The sequence below is a fragment of the Leucoraja erinacea genome, chromosome 9 (assembly GCF_028641065.1).
Source record: "Leucoraja erinacea ecotype New England chromosome 9, Leri_hhj_1, whole genome shotgun sequence".
Classification (NCBI taxonomy): domain Eukaryota; kingdom Metazoa; phylum Chordata; class Chondrichthyes; order Rajiformes; family Rajidae; genus Leucoraja; species Leucoraja erinaceus.
Genome location: NC_073385.1, coordinates 1073941 through 1094964, shown reverse-complemented (window position 1 = coordinate 1094964; position 21024 = coordinate 1073941). Strand labels below are relative to the sequence as shown.

At 43.3% G+C, this 21024-nt stretch overlaps 1 protein-coding gene across 1 annotated transcript in view; it reads right to left on the bottom strand.

Annotated features, from left to right (window-relative positions):
• LOC129700578 (ras and Rab interactor 3-like) overlaps positions 1-21024 on the bottom strand; it is a 91958-nt gene that overhangs the window by 30291 nt on the left and 40643 nt on the right. Inside the window, 2 exon segments of the mRNA XM_055641196.1 lie at positions 2459-2550; positions 11441-11513. Of these exon segments, the coding sequence (XP_055497171.1) occupies positions 2459-2550; positions 11441-11513 (165 nt within the window).

Sequence of the window (21024 nt, the reverse complement as noted above, 5' to 3'; positions counted from 1 at the left end):
GAGACCCGTGTTGGATAATGACTACGGGTGCTGTCTGTACGGAGTTTGTATGTTCTCCCCCGTGACCACATGGGTTTTCTCCAGGATCTCTGGTTTCCTCCCACACTCCAAAGACGTACAGGTTTGTAAGTTAATTGGCTTCTGTAAATTGCAAATTGTTCCTAGTGTGTAGGATAGCGCTGGTGTACGGGGTGATCGCTGGTCGGCGTGGACTCGGTGGGCCGAAGGGCCTGTTTCCGCGCTGTATCTCTAAACTAATCTCAAACATTGAGATGGTGTGTCTGTTAAATTAAGAACAAAGAATTCAACTTCTTGCAACCAGCCAAAGCTACAACAAACCACAAGATCCTCATTTTGATGCACAGTTGTCATTTCCCTTTTTAAATATGTTGAGGTGATTTCCATAGTTTTCTCACCTGCTCACCTGAACTATGGCAGAAGTGCCACAGAATTTCCAACAAAAGCCATACCATTTGGCAAAACGTTCCTGGGTTTTAATGACGTTTTGGATTGTACCCCAACATGTTTCTGGGGTCCCATGATAATCAATAGAATATTTTATTATTATTGTCCGCTTTTAGCTTTTCCAAATGAAATATTTAGGTTGAGGCAATGATGTTTGAGAGAAGAACATAAGATATATGAGTATGAGCAGGTGGCTTGGGCCTTTGAGTCTGTTCCACCACAATTATCTTGATTCCCTTATATCCAGAAATCTATCAATTGTTGTTTTATACAACTACAATGACTAAACATCTGAGATAGACAAAAAAACCTGGAGTAACTCAGCAGGACAGGCAGCATCTCTGGAGAGAAGACCCTTCTTCAGACTTCATGACTAAACATCTGCTGTCCTCCAGATGAGGTGGAATGCGAAAAAAAATCCCCTTATCTCAATCGCAAACAACCTACACTTTATTCTGACTGTGACCCTTGGATCAGTCTTCCTTCAATGGAATCTTACTCCTGTATCCCAAACACCATCAGAATTTGGTAGATTTCAATTAAATATCTAATTCTTCTGAACTCCAGCAAATAGACAATAGACAATAGGTGCAGGAGTAGGCCATTCGGCTGTTCAAGGCAGCACCGCCATTCAATGTGATCGTGGCTGATCATCTCCAATCAGTATCCCGTTCCTGCCTTCTCCCCATATCCCCTGACTCCGCTATTTTTAAGAGCCCTCTCTAGTCTCTCTTGAAAGTATCCAGAGAACCTGCCTCCACCGCCCTCTGAGGCAGAGAATTCCCCAGACTTTATATACACTCAATATTTCCTCTTCTGGCAAACTCAATTTGCTGGAACCAGCCTAGTGAACCTTTGTTACATTATAGAAACATAGAAACATAGAAATTAGGTGCAGGAGTAGGCCATTCGGCCCTTTGAGGCTGCACCGCCATTCAATATGATCATGGCTGATCATCCAACTCAGTATCCCGTACCTGCCTTCTCTCCATACCCTCTGATCCCCTTAGCCACAAGAGCCACATCTAACTCCCTCTTAAATATAGCCAATGAACTGGCCTCAACTACCCTCTGTGGCAGAGAGTTCCAGAGATTCACCACTCTCTATGTGAAAAAAGTTCTTCTCATCTCGGTTTTAAAGGATTTCCCCCTTATCCTTAAGGTGTGACCCCTTGTCCTGGACTTCCCCAACATCTGGAGCAATCTTCCTGAATCTAGCCTGTCCAACCCCTTAAGAATTTTGTAAGTTTCTATAAGATCCCCTCTCAATCTCCTAAATTCTAGAGAGTATAAACCAAGTCTATCCAGTCTTTCTTCATAAGACAGTCCTGACATCCCAGGAATCAGTCTGGTGAACCTTCTCTGCACTCCCTCTATGGCAATAATGTCCTTCCTCAGATTTGGAGACCAAAACTGTACGCAATACTCCAGGTGTGGTCTCACCAAGACCCTGTACAACTGCAGTAGAACCTCTCTGCTCCTATACTCAAATAATTTTGCTATGAAAGCTAACATACCATTCGCTTTCTTCACTGCCTGCTGCACCTGCATGCCTACTTTCAATGACTGGTGTACCATGACACCCAGGTCTCGCTGCATCTCTCCTTTTCCCAGTCGGCCACCATTTAGATAATAGCCTGATTATCTCTCTGTTTACTCTCTTGGGTACGGCAACCTGTGCACAATATTCTAGGTGCAGTCATAAGCCATTCGGCCCATCAAGTCTACTCCACCATTCAATCATGGCTGATCTATCTCTCCCTCCCAAACCCTATTCTCCTGCCTTCTCCCCATAACTTATGACACCTGTACTAATCCAGTCTCATCACGGGCCCGAATAATTGCATGAGATTTCCTTATTCCTCTGTTCACAACCTCTCAAAAAATATACAATTTGCCTTTTTAATGACTCGTGCACTTGCATTGCATCTTTCAGTGACTTGTTTCCTTATTCAATATGCTAAATGGCAACAAACGTTCCTTGAGTACATACCCATTCCCAGCTGTGAAACAACTTCCAGTTCTTCCGAGTTTGTTGCTTCCGTTATCACTTGTGGGAGAATTAAGGGTGATGGCAGTACATCCCTACAAGCATAAAGAAAAACCATACATTTTATTGTCCAATGAAAGAATATGGCAAAATGTGTGATCCTTTTGATTTGATAATACAATGACATAGCCTAGTCAGCTTGGAAACTGAAATTAAGTTAACTAGTTAAAAATATTGGTATCAATAATGGAGACCACAAAACTATCTCTCACCTGTATCCACCTATCACTTGGCAAGCTTTGTTCTGCTCCCATATCTTTTCCAGCTTTCTCTCTCCTGCTACAATTAGTCTGAAGAAAGGTCCTGACCCACCATATCATCTATCCATGTATTCCAGAGATGCTGCCAGACTCATTGATTCCAGCACTTTGGGTTTTTTTTTGTAAACCCGCATCTGCAGTTCCTTGTGTCCATGTAAAACTATCGTTTTTAGTTTAGAGCAAGAGCACGGAAACTGGCCCTTCGGCCCCTGAGTCCGCACTGACCAGTGATCCCAGAACATTACCACTATCCTACACACACTAGGGACAATTTACACACATACACCAAGCCAATTCGCCAAGCTACTACAAACCTGTACGTCTTTGGAGTGTGGGAGGAAACCGAAGATCTTGGAGAAAACCCACGCAGGTCATGGGGAGAACGTACAAACTCAGTACATACAACACCTATAGTCAGGATCGAACCCGGGTCTGCGGTGCTGTAAGGCAGCAACTCTACCGCTGCGCCATCGTGGCTGCGGTTGTCTTGTATTGAGTAACTACTAGATTTTAAATGACTTAAGATAGAAAATCTGTGGTCTTTATCCAGTTAGGTCTGGATGGCTACCTTGTTGAGTTTGGAATGGAGTAGCAGGACAATACTTTGGTTTAACTACAGCTCACCACAAGGCCAACATTGACAAAGTGGCTTATCATCATTTATTCAGGGGCAGTCGAGGGTGAACAATAAACACTGCAACAGAATAAAAAGTAATTAACTGATGACCATTTTGGTCTAATATATATTAGAAATAACATTTCACTGACAATGTTTGTCTTCACAGAGAAGGAATGATGACAAGTTACAGTATATCCCATTTCCGGGTCAATGCAACCATGGGAAACTATTTGTACGATGTCAGATAAATGAATTCTAATTTGAGAAACCTTTGGAGTCAAATGTTTGGGAAGTCTGCAAGATTTTGGGGGTGGGAGTAATGAGGTAGTGGTGAAGGACTCAACAACACGTTCTAACTTCCTTGAGGGACTGCAAAAGTTAAATAATGAAATAAGATTATTTGGGATGTATGGTTCCAACAACTTTCTTGCCTCAGGGCTTTCCTTCGCTGTTTTATATAATATTTCACACAGCTTCATTTTGATTTTGAAGTATGAAGTATGGCCTAAGACCTTCAACTATTAAAAAAAAAGTAATTGTTGCAACCAATTTATAAGCAGCAATAACAATTAAATAAATGATGATAAAACATAGAACAATTCAGCACAAGGGACAGGCCCTTCAGTCCACAATATCCGTCTCAAACATGATACCAGGTTAAACTAATCTCGTCTGCCTGAACACAAGCAAGTTCCCTCCATTCCCAGCATATCCATGTGCCTATCCAAGAGCCTCTTTAAATGCCACTATTGTATCTGTCTACCCTATAAATGGCTCTCATCATTTTATATATTTCTATTAGGTCTTCCCTTAGCTTCCGAAGCTCTATAAAGAACAATACATTGTTCAAACTCTCCGTGCAGCCAATACCCTCTAATCCTGGCAGCATTCTGGTAATCCTCTTCTGCAGCTAAATCTAGGCAGCATTCTGGTAAACCTCTAGTACACCCTGATAATTGTTTTTTTTTTTTACTGTAGTTAAATATTGATTTCAACATCAAGAAAACCTTTCCTTTCATGTCTTGTTCAAAAGGCCATCAGTGGACTGTCTCATCTCAAGGCAGCATTTCTGTCAGTACAGTACTCCTTCAGTACCAGTTACAGTTAAGTTTATTGTCACGTGTAGCGAGATGTGCTGAAAAGCTTTTGTTGCGTGCTATCCAGTTAGCGGGAAAGCAACACATGTCTACAATCGAGCCATTTACAGTGTGTAGATACATGATAACGTTTAGTGCAAGGTAAAGCCAGCAAAGTCCAATCAAGGATAGTCCGAGGGTCATCAATGAGGTAGATAGTAGTTCAGGACTGTTCTCTGGTTTTGGTAGGATGATTCAGTTGCCTGATAACAAGTCAAGTCAAGTCAAGTTATTTGTCACATACACATACGAGATGTGCAGTGAAATGAAAGTGGCAATGAAAGTGCCTACCTAATACCACACTGGAGACTCATCTTTATCTTGTGCTCAATTCTCCTGAGACCTGACAGTGCCACCATTTAGTCATGATCACACTAACAAATAACCAGAAGGGTCTTGACCCGAAACGTCACCCATCCCTTCTCTCCAGAGACGCTGCCTGTCCCGCTGAGTTACTCCAGCATTTTGTGTCTACCCACACATTTCTCCTGGAGGAATTGTGATGCACATGAGTAAATTATTTCTCATGACTTCCAAGATATTATAAGCTTTGCAGTAATAGCGTCAATCATGCTGAATTCTGTTCCACGGCATGTGTTTGCGGCTTTGCATTATCATTGATGATTCATGCAGGATTTCACAATTGCATCTACTCACAGCTTTGCCACGGAGGGGACTTTTGCTACAAATATGTTCAGATCAAAAGGCAAGTGAAATTAAAAATGTGTTAATGTTAAGACCAAGTTGCATATTGGCTAATGGTAAGTTAAATGCCCGCTGATGACAATGTTAAAGTGCAATATTATGAAATACAGCACAATTATCACATTTCCAATCATCAGAAACCAAAGCCTCCACAGTTCCAGGCAAGAGACTAAAATGAACGAGAAGAATGTTAAAGGGCATAGAGACGGGTCGTACAGCTTGGAAACGGGTCCTTCAGCCCAACTTGCCCACTCCAACCAACATGTCCCATCTACCCCAGTCCCACCTGCTTGTGTTTGGCCCATATCCCTATAAAAGTATTCTGTCCTTGTACTTGTCTAAATGCTTCTTAAACATTGCCTCAACTATCTCCTCCAGCAACATGTTCCATACACCCACGACACTTTGTGTAAAAAAAGTTATCCATCAGGTTCCTCTCACCCTAAACCTATGCCCTCTGGTTTTCGATTCCCCTACCCTGGGCAAAAGACACTGTGAACTTACCCGATCTATTCCTCTCATGATTTTGTACGATTACCCCTCATCCTCCTGCATTCCAAGGAAGAAAGTCCTAGCCTGGTCAACAGCTCCCTATAGCTTAGGCCATGCAGAGATTCGCTGAATGATATGGGTGAAAGGCCCACTGTGATTTTGATAAACTGAATGGCCAGTTTCTGTGCTGTTATCTTCCATGACTACACAGAAATGATTCCACCGAATATGGTTTTATTTGGTCTTATAAACTGGAAACTTGGAGCCTAAGATTTTTTTATCATGCCCTCTGAATCCAGAAAACTTACCTCACCTCAGTACTAAAGGGCTTAACTCTTATTCTCAAACTGTGCTTCGTTAGCTTTGATGAGATCCCCTCTTATTCTTTAAACCTAAATAAATACAGTCCCATATCTACTCAATCTTTCCTCAAATAGCAAAACCACTATTCCTCGAACTGGAAGTCTGAAGAAGCGTTTAGACCGGAAACATCACCCATTCTTTCTCACCAGAGACGCTGCCTGTCCTGCTGAGTTACTCCAGCATTTTGTGTCCATCTAGCCTGGTAAATTTTCACTGCACACCCCCACATGGAACGTCCATCCTTTCTATGGTGAGGAGCTCAGAACGATGTACCATAGTCCATACAGTTGCGTACAGTTTTGGTCTCCAAATCTGAGGAAGGACATTATTGCCATAGAGGGAGTGCAGAGACGGTTCACCAGACTGATTCCTGGGATGTCAGGACTGTCTTATGAAGAAAGACTGGATAGACTTGGTTTATACTCTCTAGAATTTAGGAGATTGAGAGGGGATCTTATAGAAACTTACAAAATTCTTAAGGGGTTGGACAGGCTAGATGAAGGAAGATTGCTCCCGATGTTGGGGAAGTCCAGGACAAGGGGTCACAGCTTAAGGATAAGGGGAAAATCCTTTAAAACCGAGATGAGAAGAACTTTTTTCACACAGAGAGTGGTGAATCTCTGGAACTCTCTGCCACAGAGGTTAGTCGAGGCCAGTTCATTGGCTATATTTAAGAGGGAGTTAGATGTGGCCCTTGTGGCTAAGGGGATCAGAGGGTATGGAGAGAAGGCAGGTAAGGGATACTGAGTTGGATGATCAGCCATGATCATATTGAATGGCGGTGCAGGCTCGAAGGGCCGAATGGCCTACTCCTGCACCTAATTTCTATGTCATTTTACGAAGTCCCTACACAGAGACTGGAGAGACCAAAGGTTGCAGGGACAGGGGGCAGAGATTTAATTTTAACTATTGCGTGTGGTTTAGATTAGAATTTAGAAATTTAACCTTTCACCAAATTATTGATTGCAGATTCGTCTTTTTCCCGTTCGTAAACTGCTCCAATCTTACAATGTGAATCAAATCAATGGAAATAAAACCAGGAGATGTGAATCTGTCTCCATGTTCATGTTACAGGAGCAGTATGAGGTCATTTGGCCCATCAAGTCTACTCTGCCATTCAATCATGGCTGATCTATCTTTCATCTCACCACCATTCTCCAGCCTTCTCCCCATAACCTCTGACATGGCATACTGATCAAACATCTCTCACTCCACCTTAACAATACCCCAAAATACCAATTAACGGCCTCCACAGCAGTCTGTGGCTTTCTGTCTTCCCTCTTGCTTTACACAGTAGCAATGTTTACATTCCCCAGTCCATGTGAAGATCATTAGAAGGAATATTAACTTCAATGCTTCAACCAGATACAGAAGCAGAGAATACAATACTGCCAGTTCACTCTATACTCTGGAATAATCGCTGGGGTGAAATGTTATGCTGCCTGTTGTATTTTGGAGTTCCTTATCCAGACTCCAATTCCAAATAATTTTGTGCAATAGTTCTGTTAATCTGGCGAATCAGTTGTTGAAGCAAAGTTGCTGAGATCCGAAGTCTCAGACATCTCCTGGGGTTTCAAGTTGATTTGACTAAACTTTCATCTTGAACGATGTCAGTGAAACCGTTATAATGATTTCTTCTACAGTTATTTTAATGATTGGTGGAACATTTTCTCAAAGAGGGATACCAATTATGCTCCTGCTTGGAACTGTAGGAACTTGAAAGCATGTTGTTTAGTTTCTCCTTGATTGGGCTGCCAGGCTTCTCTGCGGTAGATATCCAAAGCCCTAGCAATGATTCTCGTTTGTCCCTTGAGGTACACTATCAGATTTAGGCTGCAAAACTGCAGCACGGTGGCACAGTGGTAGAGTTGCTGCCTTAAGGGCCTGAACCACTTTCCCGAGTTATATATCGGAGCGGCTCGTAATGCCAGCCGTAGGTACTCGGGGCATCAGGTAAGTCTGGGCGTTTTTTCGCATGATGAAAAATGTCCACGAGTAAAAAAATAGTACCTACGGCTGGCAGAACGAGCCGCTACGATATATCCACCGACTCCTGCGGGCTCGTTACGAACATTCTGCGAGTTTGAAAACTCGGGAGAATTCGTGAAAAACTCGGGAGAATTCGTGAATAACTCGGGAAAGTGGGACAGGCCCTTTACAGCGCTTCAGCGCCAGAGCCCCGGGTTCGATCCCGACTAATGGTGCTGTCTGTACGGAATTTGTACGTCCTCCCCGTGACCGTGTGGGTTTTCTCTGAGATCTTCGGTTTCCTACCACACTCCAAAGACGTACAGGTTTGTAGGCTAATTGGCTTGGTGTAAATATAAATTGTCCCTGGTGTGTGTAGGGCAATGTTAACGTGCTGGGATTGCTGATCAGTGGGCCAACGGGCCTGTCTCTATACGGTATCTCTCAACTAAATAAGGTCGGCATCGGAAACATTGCCACAGTGATCGAATGTGAGCTGCGCAGCTATCCGCCTCATTGAAATAGCAATGATATTGACACCTGGCAAAACAATCAAATCCACCCAATGCATTCAATTCATACTAAAGCTCGATTCTTCTCTGACCACTCTTCAAATTGGCATTTGTCTTCTTAAAATTAGTTTGCCTCTCTTGCAATATCTTAATATTTCATCCTGTACTGGATTTTCACCATTTCATCCCTTTAAACTTTATACTTTAGAGATGAAGTACAGAAACAGGCCCTTCATCCCACCGAGTCCATACTGACCAGTGATTCCCGTACACTAGCACTATCCCATACACTGGGGACGACTTTGGCGGCATGATGGCATAGCGGTAGAGCTGCTGCCTTACAGCGCCAGAGACCCGGGTTCAAACCTGACTATAGGTGCTTATCTGTACGGAGTTTGTACGTTCTTCCCATGATCTGCGTGGGTTTTCTCAGAGATCTTTGGAGATGTACAGGTTTGTACGGGCATGGTATAAAATGTAAAATTGTTCCTAGTGTGTGTAGGATAGTGTTAAGGGCCTGTCCCACGAGCATGCGACCCGTCAAGGCGGTGCGTACGACTTCAATGCAGCTGCGGGCCGGCAGGCCGTTGCCACGCAGAAATTTTTAACAAGGTCAGTTTTTTGGAGCCCCGTGCGATGTCGGGAACAGCTCCGCACAACTCCATACGGCTCCGCCGATCGAAGTGGGACCGGCCCCGTGAGTCCGTATGGTTCAAGCGACCACGTTAGGTCGCGCTTGCCGCATGGAGTTGCATGCTCGTGGGACAGGTCCTTTAGTGCACGGGGATTGCTGGTCGACGCGGACTTGGTGGGCTGAAGAGCCTGTTTCTGCACTGTATCTCTAAACTTATAGGCCTTTCTCACGGGGCGACTTGACGCAAGATGTAACCAGAGTGAAGTGGTCGTGGTCTAGCACGATATCACACGATATAACGGGGGGGTAGATAAAGAGTTCCCACGGTACTCGACATTTCTGTTATTTGTGCGAGTGACTTGTCCGTCTCCCGAGCTTTCCCGTTAAATCTTGAATGAACATTGTGAACTGTGAAGTGTCATGTGGCACAAATGATGTCACTTTTTTTTCACACACTATAAATATCCTCCCTTGGTTGAATTGGCTCATTTGGAGACATGCCTGTAGTAATGCCGTGACTTTACTGCAGGAAGATTCCACATTACGCCCCCTCTGCCCTTTCCCAGCTGTTCTCAATCGCACCCCTGGCCACATAAAAATGTATACTTTAAGAAGGAATACACGGAACATTTAAACTCAGAACGTTTCTAACAGAGTGAGCCATGTGAACACTTTGATCATTCTCCCTGTATTTGCATTTGACAAAATAGTCGGAAAAAAATGTTTAAAATTGTTCATACCTTTTGCTAGGCCTAATTGGCCCTTACCTCTGCGAAAATAGTCTGATATTCGTAGGTGAAATGTCACCAACAATAATTGATTCTATTATTAATTGACTAATAATTGACTCTATTAGCCGAAAGATGCAATTCTGATCTAATATTATCAATGCCTCTCTTTGGAAGCAACACCAGCAATTTATTAAATCTGACTACATGCGGCACAGTGGTAGAGTTGCTGCCTCACAGCCCCAGAGACCAGGGTTCGATCCTGACCATGGGTGCAGTCTGTATGGAGTTTGTATGTTCTCACTGTGACCGCGTGGGTTTTCTCCGAGTGCACCGGTTTCCTCTCACATTACAGAGATTACAGGTTTGTAAGTTAATCGGCTTCGGTAACATTGTAAATGGTCCCTGGAGTGTATAAGAATAGGTGGTCGGCGCGGACTCGGTGGGCCGAAGGGCCTGTTTCCGCGCTATATCTCTAAAATCTGAAGTTAGGTAATGTCTAAAGGAACTGCAGATGCTGGTTAATACGCACAAAAGGACACAAAATGTTGGTGTAACTCAGCAGGTAAGTCAGATCTGGGAAGAAAAACATAAAAAGCTGGAGTAAGTCAGCGGGTCAGGCAGCATCTCTGGAGAAAAAGAATAGGTGGCGATTCGAATCGGAACCCTTCTTCAGACATCCTAATCGGAATTGAGTCTGAAGATGTGTCTCGTCCCGAAACATCACCTATTTTTATCCAGAGATGCTGCTTGACTCGCTGAGTTACTCCAGCTTTTTGTGTCTGTCTTCGTTTTAAACCAGCATGTGCAGTTCACTCCTTTACACGGGTCTCTGGAGAACATTGATTGGTAGCGTTCCGGACCCTGCTTCGGAAAGGCATCAATTGCTAGTCGGCGAGGACTCCGAGCTGTATCTCTCAAAGAAGTACATGTGAAAAATTTCCCACGGACCATAAAAATGCGGGACCTTTCAGTAAAGTCCCTTTTAAAGATTATAGTTATTTTCTTAACATAGCTCATGAATAAGTTGATGTCCATATGCGGATGCAAATCTTTATTTTTTAAATTCAATCCCACAGAAGACAATTTTTACTCACCTTCTGTCCCCTCTGTCCAGCTTCCGGGTTCACCGTTCGCAGGAGTTCCCACGGTAAACGCAAGAGTCAGTACGGATATCGCACTGGCCACTACGTGCATATAATGTTGCAATGTTCAACCACAAGTGTACAAGTCACTCTTGGAGAAATTTCAAGCTTGCTTGAATTTTCTCCCGAGTCACCAAGTTACACGAGTACCTGCCGTTAGCGCCACGGTGGTCCACGAATGCCGTACGGTTATCGCACGAGGTTCCCACGATATTCAACTCTGGTTAACTCTTGCGTCAAGTCGCCCCGTGAGAAAGGCCTATAAAGCTAATAACTAAAACTAATGCACAGAGCATACTAATATATAACATATTAATATAACATGTTATATGTGGGGAATAGATCCAGGAAACAGTGACCTACCTGCTTACACAATAGAATGCTACCATTTTGAAGATATCTTCAAACACCAATAAGGAGCCATCCAAGTACATAACTGAAAACAAAAGATGAATAGAATTAAGAATTTCATTACTAGAATCACAGGTACAAAATATTGATCAACATGAAATGGCACATAAAGCAATTTCAGAATTCACTGTGTCGAGCCTCCAATTTAATGATAGGATGGGTATGGCCTGGTTGGAGATTGATGTTGGCAGTGCAAATCCTGAGCAACTTTAACCCATATACCCACCATCAACATTCCTCTTAAATCTTTCTCCTCTCACCTTAAACCTATGTCCTCTGGTTCTTGATTCTGGGTAAAAGACTCTGTGTCTATTTCCTTAATGATCTTATACACCTCTATAAGATCGCCCCTCAGCCTCTTGGACTGTGAGAATCTTTTCCCCAGGGTGGAGATGTCCAACACTAGAAGCTATGGCTATAAGGTGAGGATGAAAGTGTGATGGAGATGAGCAGGGCAAGTTTTTTACATAGAGGATGGTGGGGGCTTGAAATGCATTGCGGGGGGTGATTGTAGGGACAGATATGATAGTGGAGTTTAAGAAGCTTCTAGATAGGCACGTGGATTTGAAGGGAATAGGAGGTTATGGATCACTTGCAGGCAGATCAGATCAGTTCAATTGGGCACCATTGTAGGCAGAAGGGACCGTTCCTGTGCTGTACTGTTCTATGTTCTTGCGCTCCAAGGAATAATGTCTTAGGCTGTCCAACTTCTCACCTCCCCTTATAACTCGGGCCCTAAAGTTGTGACAACATCCTCATAAATCTTCTCTGCTCTCTTTCCAGTTTAAAAACCCGTTCATGTTTTCTCATTCCTGGCCCGTGCGGAAATGTTACCCTTTTTGCACCTATTTTACTCCGATTGCCCATTCTGCTAGGTTCTCCTCTGACGCTCACAGTTTCAATGGTAGTCAGGGCTTGGTTACATTTAAAGCAGGTGCCCATAAGTCCCGACCAGATGCATCTTTTGACAGCTCATAAATGTGGCTTATAGTTACATCGTGCAGCTTTGCAGGAGGTCTGGTGGCCTTTGTAGTTGCCTTAGTTTGTTTTTGAGGTTTAAACATGACTCTCTTGACCAGAAGCTCTAAAATGTATATGCACATATAAACATTGGTGCAAACCAGTCTTCCTGTTACTGTCCCTCCAGTTCAGTTTGAAAGCTATCTGCCTTCCTGTCATTTGACATGAGACACACCACAAAACATGCCTGCCATGAAATTCAATACTTGGTAAAAAGTTAGCAGAAGAAAATTGAAAAAAAAAAATTGTGCATAGTGTTATCATGTTGAGAATTTCACCCAAACTTTTCAAAGGAATAAGGAAGTAAAAACCTCATTCATGACAACATTTAGTCTCCCTGCCTCGAAAATTGCCTTCGCTAAACCCCTGGACCCCTGTCAAGAAAGTTAGAAAAGAATGAAAAACATGCTTTGTATCAGGAAGCAACTATTTTATAAATACATATTTTCAAGGAGGAAGCTTGCTGATGTAAATGAGTTCAATATGATGCTTTAGATAGAATGAAAAAGATTTTTATTCTGTTATGTTCAGTTTTCAAAGAGACCTCTCAGGGCTTCCTTATGTTCATAGCTCATAGGAACAGAATTAGGCCATTCAGCCCATCGAGCCTATTTTGCCATTCAATTATGGCTGTAGACCTAGATTTATTATCAATTTACCTTCTTTCTATCTCACTGTTTTGATCTCTCCATCCGTAAAAGCTTTCTGTTTTCTGGTTACATTAAGTTTCAATGTACATACATTTTATTGCACATTGTATTGTTTCTCCGTTTAGATACTGACCACAGCCTCTATAGTTTTTTTGGAGACAAGAGACTGCAGATGCTGGAATCTGGAGCAGCAAAAAAAAAATCTGCCAGAGAACTCAGCAGGTCAAGTAGCAAGCTGTGAAGGGGAAGAATTGTCAATGTTTTGGGTTGAAAGCCTGTGACGTAATCACAATTCACCTCCCCCTACAGATGCTGCTTGACCCATTGAGTTCCTCCAGCAGTTTGTTGGTAGGTTCTAAGTTTTTCTGACAGCTAATAATGCATCTCAGCTGATGTTCTTCACCTATCTTACTTACCGATGTTTCACCTTTCCTGCTTTAGAAAGTTTTGTACAGCAAGTCACTGTTTCCTCTTTACTTAGTTGCTATCATCTTCTATTTTCCATCAATTTTCTCAGCATAAGATTCCAGTGTTCTCCTCATTGTGCACTGTTTGCAGAAATTATTTTATTCAATCTTCACCATACACACACTGCAGCAAGGCTTAGAGATTTAACTTGTAAATATTATATCCTGTGATTAAACTCTACCTCTATGGATAGATACACTGTGTATCTGTACATTCTAAAAAGCCACATTCACAGCAAAGAGGATTTGAGTATAGGAGCAGGGAGGTTTTTCTGACTACTGCAGTTGTACACCTATCTTACTTTGGGTCTTGAAAGTTTTGTGAGACCACACCTGGAGATATGTTCTCGTACAGTTTTGGTCTCTTCACAATCTGAGCAAGGCTTAAGATTTAACAAATATTATATCCTGTGATAGATACACCATGTCTTGTACATTCTAAAGCCATAGAGGGAGTACAGAGAACAGGTTTAGTGAGACACCAGACTGATTTTTGGTCCCTGGGACTTTCATATGAAGAAAGACTGGATAGACTCGGTTTGTACTCGCTAGAATTTAGAAGATTGAGGGGGGATCTTATAGAAACTTACAAAATTCTTAAGGGGTTGGACAGGCTAGATGCAGGAAGATTGTTCCCGATGTTGGGGAAGTCCAGAACAAGATGTCATAGTTTAAGGATAAGGGGGAAATCTTTTAGGACCGAGATGAGGAAAACTTTTTTCACACAGAGAGTGGTGAATCTCTGGAATTCTCTGCCGCAGAAGGTAGTTGAGGCCAGTTCATTGGCTATATTTAAGAGGGAGTTAGATGTGGCCCTTGTGGCTAAAGGGATCAGGGGGTATGGAGAAAAGGCAGGTACAGGATACTGAGTTGGATGATCAGCCATGATCATATTGAATGGTGGTGCAGGCTCGAAGGGCCGAATGGCCTACTCCTGCACCTATTTTCTATGTTTCTATACAGTAATCATGATGAAATCCAAGTGGAATGCAGTTGAATGATGAGAAATTGTGGCAAAATCTAAGGTTGTTGGGGTTTACAGGGGGCATTGCCTGAGGCATATGTCGGAGAGACTTTAGTTTAGTTTTAGTTTAGAAACACAGTATGGAAGCTGGCCAAAATGTGTAGGAAGGAACTGCAAACCGAAGATAGACACAAAAGCTGGAGTAACTCAGCGGGTCAGACAGCATCTTTGGAGAAAAGGAATAAGTGACGTCGAGACCCTTCTTCAGACACTTTGACCCTCTGAGTCCCCGGCAACCATCCATCACCCTTTCACACTAGTTCTATGTTATCCTACTTTCTCATCCACTCCCTCCACACTGGGGACAATTTGCAGAGGCCATTTAGCCTGCAAACCACCACGTCTATGGGATGTGGGAGGAAACAGGAGTACAGGAGGAAACCCACGTGGTCACAGGGAGAAGGTGCAAACTCCACGTAGACAGCACCCACAGTCAGGATCGAACCCGGGTCTCCTGCGCTGAGCCACCCTGCCGCCCAAACTTTGGAAATTAATTGATAGAATGTAAATTCCACCAAACACAATCTAAAGCAAGCAAGTGACTATGTATGTGCAAATTAGACAGTTCCAGTATCATTATGAGAAATCTATTATTTACCCTTTCAAAAGGTATCAGTAGAATTATTGCCAAATGACACCTGCCCAGATGTGATAATTGGCTCTGCAGTCAGAAAGAAAGGAAAGACTTCGAGGACATTCGGAACACGTGGGTAAGAGCCACCATCAGCATGTAAATCAGGATATGTTCCCCTCTCCACAGGCACTGTCTGACCTACTAATCTATTTCCAACCTTTTCTTTTAGAGATCCAGTGCAGAAACAGGCCCTTCAGCCCACCGAGTCCGCATCGACCAGCGGCCCCCACACATCAATACTGCCCTCCACACACTAGGGACAATTTATACTTCTACCAATTAACCTACAAACTTGTACGTTTTTGGAGTGTGGGAGGAAACCGAAGATCTCGGAGAAAACCCACGCGGTCATGGGGAGAACGTACAACCTCAGCACAGACAGCGCTTATAGTCAAGATCGAACCCGTGTCTCCGGCACTGCAAGCGCTGTAAGGCAGCAACTCTACCGCTGCGCCACCGTGCTGCCCAATTCTGCCCTGTACGCCAATTCTCAATCCATGTGACCAATCATTGTTAATCCCTTGCATTTTAATCTTCTGGATCAGCCTAACATGGGGGACTTTATCAAATGCCTTACTAGAAACATAGAAAATAGGTGCAGGAGGAGGCCATTCGGCCCTTCGAGCCAGCACCGCCATTCATTGCGATCATGGCTGATCGTCCCCAATCAATAACCCGTGCCTGCCTTCTCCCCATATCCCTTGTTTCCACTGATAGAAATCTCCATGTAGACAACATCCACCACCCTACCCTCATCGACCACTTCCAGTACTTCCTCAAAAGCCTCGTAAGACGGGGCGGGGAGAACGTACAAACTCCTTACAGACAGCACCCGTGGTCAGGATTGAACCTGGGTCTCTGGCGCTGTAAGGCAGCAACTCTACCGCTGCACTGCAGTGTCGCCCGTTTACAGTTTTTGTGTTTGTAGCTTTGATATGCCATGTGCTAATTTAAACTCTGCCCATAGGAGAAGAATGAGGAAGAAATGATGTATGGTGTGATGGCTCTATAACATTAATGTTTGAGCGTGTCTGAAGGGGCCATGTTAAGAATTACAGTCACTGACAGCAGAGAAAATGAAGAAGATTGATAGTGAAGAATCTGTCAGCCTGGATATTGCCAGAAATGGGGGTCACAGCCTAAGGATATGGGTAGGCTGTTTAGGATTGAGGTGATGAAAATATCCTCCATCCAAGAAGAGGTAAATCTGTGGCGTTTTCTGCTGCAGAGGGCAGTTGAGGTCAAATGACTGAATACATTTAAGAAAGAGTTAAATAGGCTAAGGGGATCAGGAAGAAAACACAAAGAAAGCTCTGAGTTTGGGTGACCAATCATGTTCATATTAAATAGTTGAGCAGTCGTAAAGGGCTAATTGATTTGGTATTCCTACTTGGTATTTTCAGATTCCCAATTAGTGGGCAGGTCTGCTGGATCAAATAACTCTACCATAGTGAGCCTCCAACTTGGCTTTCAGATTCTCAGCTAGAAAATGGCTTGTGTGTTCTGCTTCCTCACATCTAGGTCTTGGTGACATTTGCCTTCAAGTTTCTTTGTTCCATGAAATCCATGTTGCATTTCTATTTAGGAGTTGGATACCATAAGTGATTGCTCGCAGTGAAGCAATGTTCGATATCAGTACCGTTTTCCACTCTGTGTTAGTTCCAAGTACAAGCTTGACATCTTTCTGGTTCACACCAATTAAATGAATATTATAGCTATCTTGGGATTATTTGGGTTCACCATGTTCAGGTAGCAACTATATAATAGTCTATTTTTCTATACCAATAGTACAACTCATTGGCATCATCTTGAAATTGATGGTCTGCTTTGGGATGTTACATGTTGCTGCAGCATTGAGATGAGATATCACTGGTGGCCCTTGCATTGGCATCTTAATGTTGATACAACTAGTGCAATTCAGTTCAGTTCAGAGATACAGCGTGAAAACAAGCCCTTCGTCACATCAAGTCTGCACCGACCAGCGATCACCCTGTACACTAACACTATCCTACACATACTAGGAACAATTTGCAATTTTATCAAGCCAATTAGCCTACAAACCTGTATGTCTTTGGGATGTGGGAGGAAACCGGAGCTCCCGAAGAACACCCACGCAGTCACAGGGACAATGTACAAAGTCTGTACAGACAGTGCCCGTAGTCAGGATCGAACCTGGGTCTCTGGCGCTGTAAGGTAGTAACTTTACTGCTGTGCCACTGTGCCACCCTAGCCTGTGTCCTTGTCACAGGTTAGACCTCTTTTAACACTAGGTCCAATTGTTCCTCTAAATCTGACCATGTACCTGTCTCCGAATGTCCATGGACTCCCCGTGACCCCCTTCACGGTGAACTCTTTGCAGTAATTAGTTATCAATCTTCATCGTGCACACTCTTTCCCATCTGCAGAGCATTTCTTTACAGCCACTCCAAAGCATTTGCAACATCTAAGCCAGCTTGGCTGTATTCTCGTGTTTCCTTTGGCTCTCTACGCCTCTGCTTCACAGCACAAGCTTCCTTCTCTTGGCCATCAGCTCTGCAGCTTTGCACATCTGTAAACATTTTTCCAGGGTTAACAGTTTCACCAAGCAACCTTTGGATGCCTGCATCCTGCATGGAATCCAATATCTGATGACATAGTTCTTCAAGTTTGCAAAATTATAATCAAGGTTTCTTCGTGTTCCTAATTGTGTGCAAAGATCTAATGGTGGTGAACTATTTCATTTTCAAGAGGTTTGCAATGTGCAATGTGCTTGTAAATGTAATGCACTCTCCAGAGCATCATATAGAAATGTTATGGTGGGTTTCAGTGTTCTTCCCTTGTGGTCAATGAGATACACTAGCATTTTTACTAATGCCTGCTATGGTTTAAACACCAAAGTCCAGTTCAATATAGGCTACACATTCTTCCTTCCACACTCTGTTTCTCAGACAGGTTACTGGCCAGAAAATCTGATGGCTTGGCTGATATTGTTTCCTTGTTCCCTTGTTCATTGTCTCAATGGAATCACAGAGTTCACTTGAACTTCTAAAGTCTCCATTTGAAAGCAGCTACAATTTTCAAATGCACTTTTTGCTACTTATATTACTGTTTAAAAAGTTTACGTTTGCTTGCAACATGCAGCAGCGTTGAAAGTGAATGTTTTTGATTAGACAATAGACAATAAGTGCAGGAGTAGGCCATTCGGCCCTTCGAGCCAGCACTGCCATTCAATGTGATCATAGCTGATCATCCCCAATCAGTACCCCGTTCCTGCCTTCTCCCCATATCCCCTGACTCCGCTATCTTTAAGAGCCCTATCTAGCTCTCTCTTGAAAGCATCCAGAGAACCGGCCTCCACCGCCCTCTGAGGCAGAGAATTCCACAGACTCACAACTCTCTGTGAGAAAAAATGTTTCCTCGTCTCCGTTCTAAATGGCTTACTTCGTATTCTTAAACTGTGGCCCCTGGTTCAGGACTACCCCAACATCAGGAACATGTTTCCTGCCTCTAGCATGTCCAAAGCATTAACAATCTAGATATGTTTCAATAGGATTGCCTCTCATCCTTCTAAACTCCAGAGTGTACAAGCCCAGCTGCTCCATTCTCTCAGCTTATGACAGTCCCACCATCTCAGGAATTAACCTTGTAAACCTACGCTGCACTCCCTCAATAGCAAGAATGTCTTTCCTCAAATTAGGATTATGCACACTCAGCGATTTATTGGCTATAGTTAAGTAGAATAATATACACAAAATGTTAGAGTAACTCAGCGGGACATTGTTCCCGATGTTGGGGAAGTCCAGGACAAGGGGTCACAGCTTAAGGATAAGGGGGAAATCCTTTAAAACTGAGATGAGAAGAACTTTTTTCACACAGAGAGTGGTGAATCTCTGGAACTCTCTGCCACAGAGGGTAGTCGAGGCCAGTTCATTGGCTATATTTAAGAGGGAGTTAGATGTGGCCCTTGTGGCTAAGGGGATCAGGGGGTATGGAGAGAAGGCAGGTATGGGATACTGAGTTGGATGATCAGCCATGATCATATTGAATGGCGGTGCAGGCTCGAAGGGCCGAATGGCCTACTCCTGCACCTAATTTTTATGTTTCTATAAAAGGAATGGGTGAGGTTTCGGGTTGACACCCTTCTACAGACTGATCCATCCAACTGCAGTGTGGCCTGAGAATTATAATGGTCAGGTTAGCTACAGTATTTGGGAGGCTCGATGCAATGGTACATTCAAGGACAATTGCACTCCAGGTACAGAAGGGATGATGGAACTGGAAGGAAGAATTTGGCTGGAAGATCTACAAATGGTGCCAAAAAACGTTCCAAAGAAAGCAATCTAAGCCTGTCTAACCTCTCTCTGTAACATAGCCCCAAATCCAGGCAACATTCTGGTAAACCTCCTCTGCACCCTTTACAAAACCTCCATAATCCCTGTGTTGGTACTATTAAATAAAGGGAGCATGGGGAACAAAAAATGGAAACTAAGGAGATGACAGGTGGACTAAACAATTATTTTTTATCAAAATAGAAAATAGAAAATGCTGGAAGTTCTCAATAAGTCAGTCTACATCTATAGATAGAGAAACAGTTTACATTTGAGGTCAAAGACTTTTCGTTAGTTTTGTAAATCAGGGATTTATAAGAAGGGATGGTCTCCCACTAGAGAATTATAATCACCAGGGAAATGGTAAGGAACAAAATAATGGGGTATGGGATTGACAATTCTGTGGGTTGACAGACCTCATCCTTGATACTTAAACGGTGGGGCAATGAGATCGTTGGCAGTACTTTTCCAAAATTCCCTAAATTCAATTCAATTCAACTTTAATGTCATTGCACAAATACGAGTATGGGTACAACGAAATGCAGTTTAGCGTCAGTCCGTAGTATAGTGCAATATAGAAATAAAAATAAAAATACAGAATAATCAAACAATAATCGAACAATGGGGACGGAGAGACTGGAGAAATCTATCGTCGGGACTCCGAGTTCAGCAATGTGATGGCATTATTGTAGAAGCTGTTCCTCATCCTACTGCTACGAGACCTGAGGCTCCTGTACCGCCTCCCTGATGGGAGGAGGGCAAACAGTCCATGGTTGGGGTGTGAGGGGTCTTTAATGATCTTCCCGGCCCGTCTCAGACACCGTTTTCGGTGGAGGGCATCCATGGCAGGGAGCGGGGCACCGATGATGTGCTGAGCGGTTTTCACCACCCGTTGTAGTGCCTTCCTGTCCGCTACGGTGCAACTGCTGTACCATACCGTGAAGCAGGTGGTCAGGATGTTTTCGATGTTACAGCGGTAAAAGTTGGTCAGGATCTGGGAGGGACAGTCCAGGGAATGGACAGGTAGATCGGAAAATAGCATGAGTAATTTATTCAAAAAGAAAGATGAAAAGGAGGAAAATATGAATCTTTTTTCATGTTAATGTTTCAAGGTTCATGGTAATATAATTTAAAAATAAATTGGATAGGCATATGGATGAGAAGGGAATGGAGGGTTATGGTATGAGTGCAGGCAGGTGGGACTAAGGGGAAAAAAAGTTGTTCGGCACGGACTTGTAGGGCCGAGATGGCCTGTTTCCGTGCTGTAATTGTTATATGGTTATATGGTTAATAGTGAGACAGAGGTACACAAGCACCTGCTGCAAAATCACCTAACACATGTGGTGTTCCCGATGTGGGCTCCTGTACATTGGCGAGACCAAGCGTATACTTTGCAACCGCTTTGTTGAACACTTGCGTCCTGTCCACCAAGCA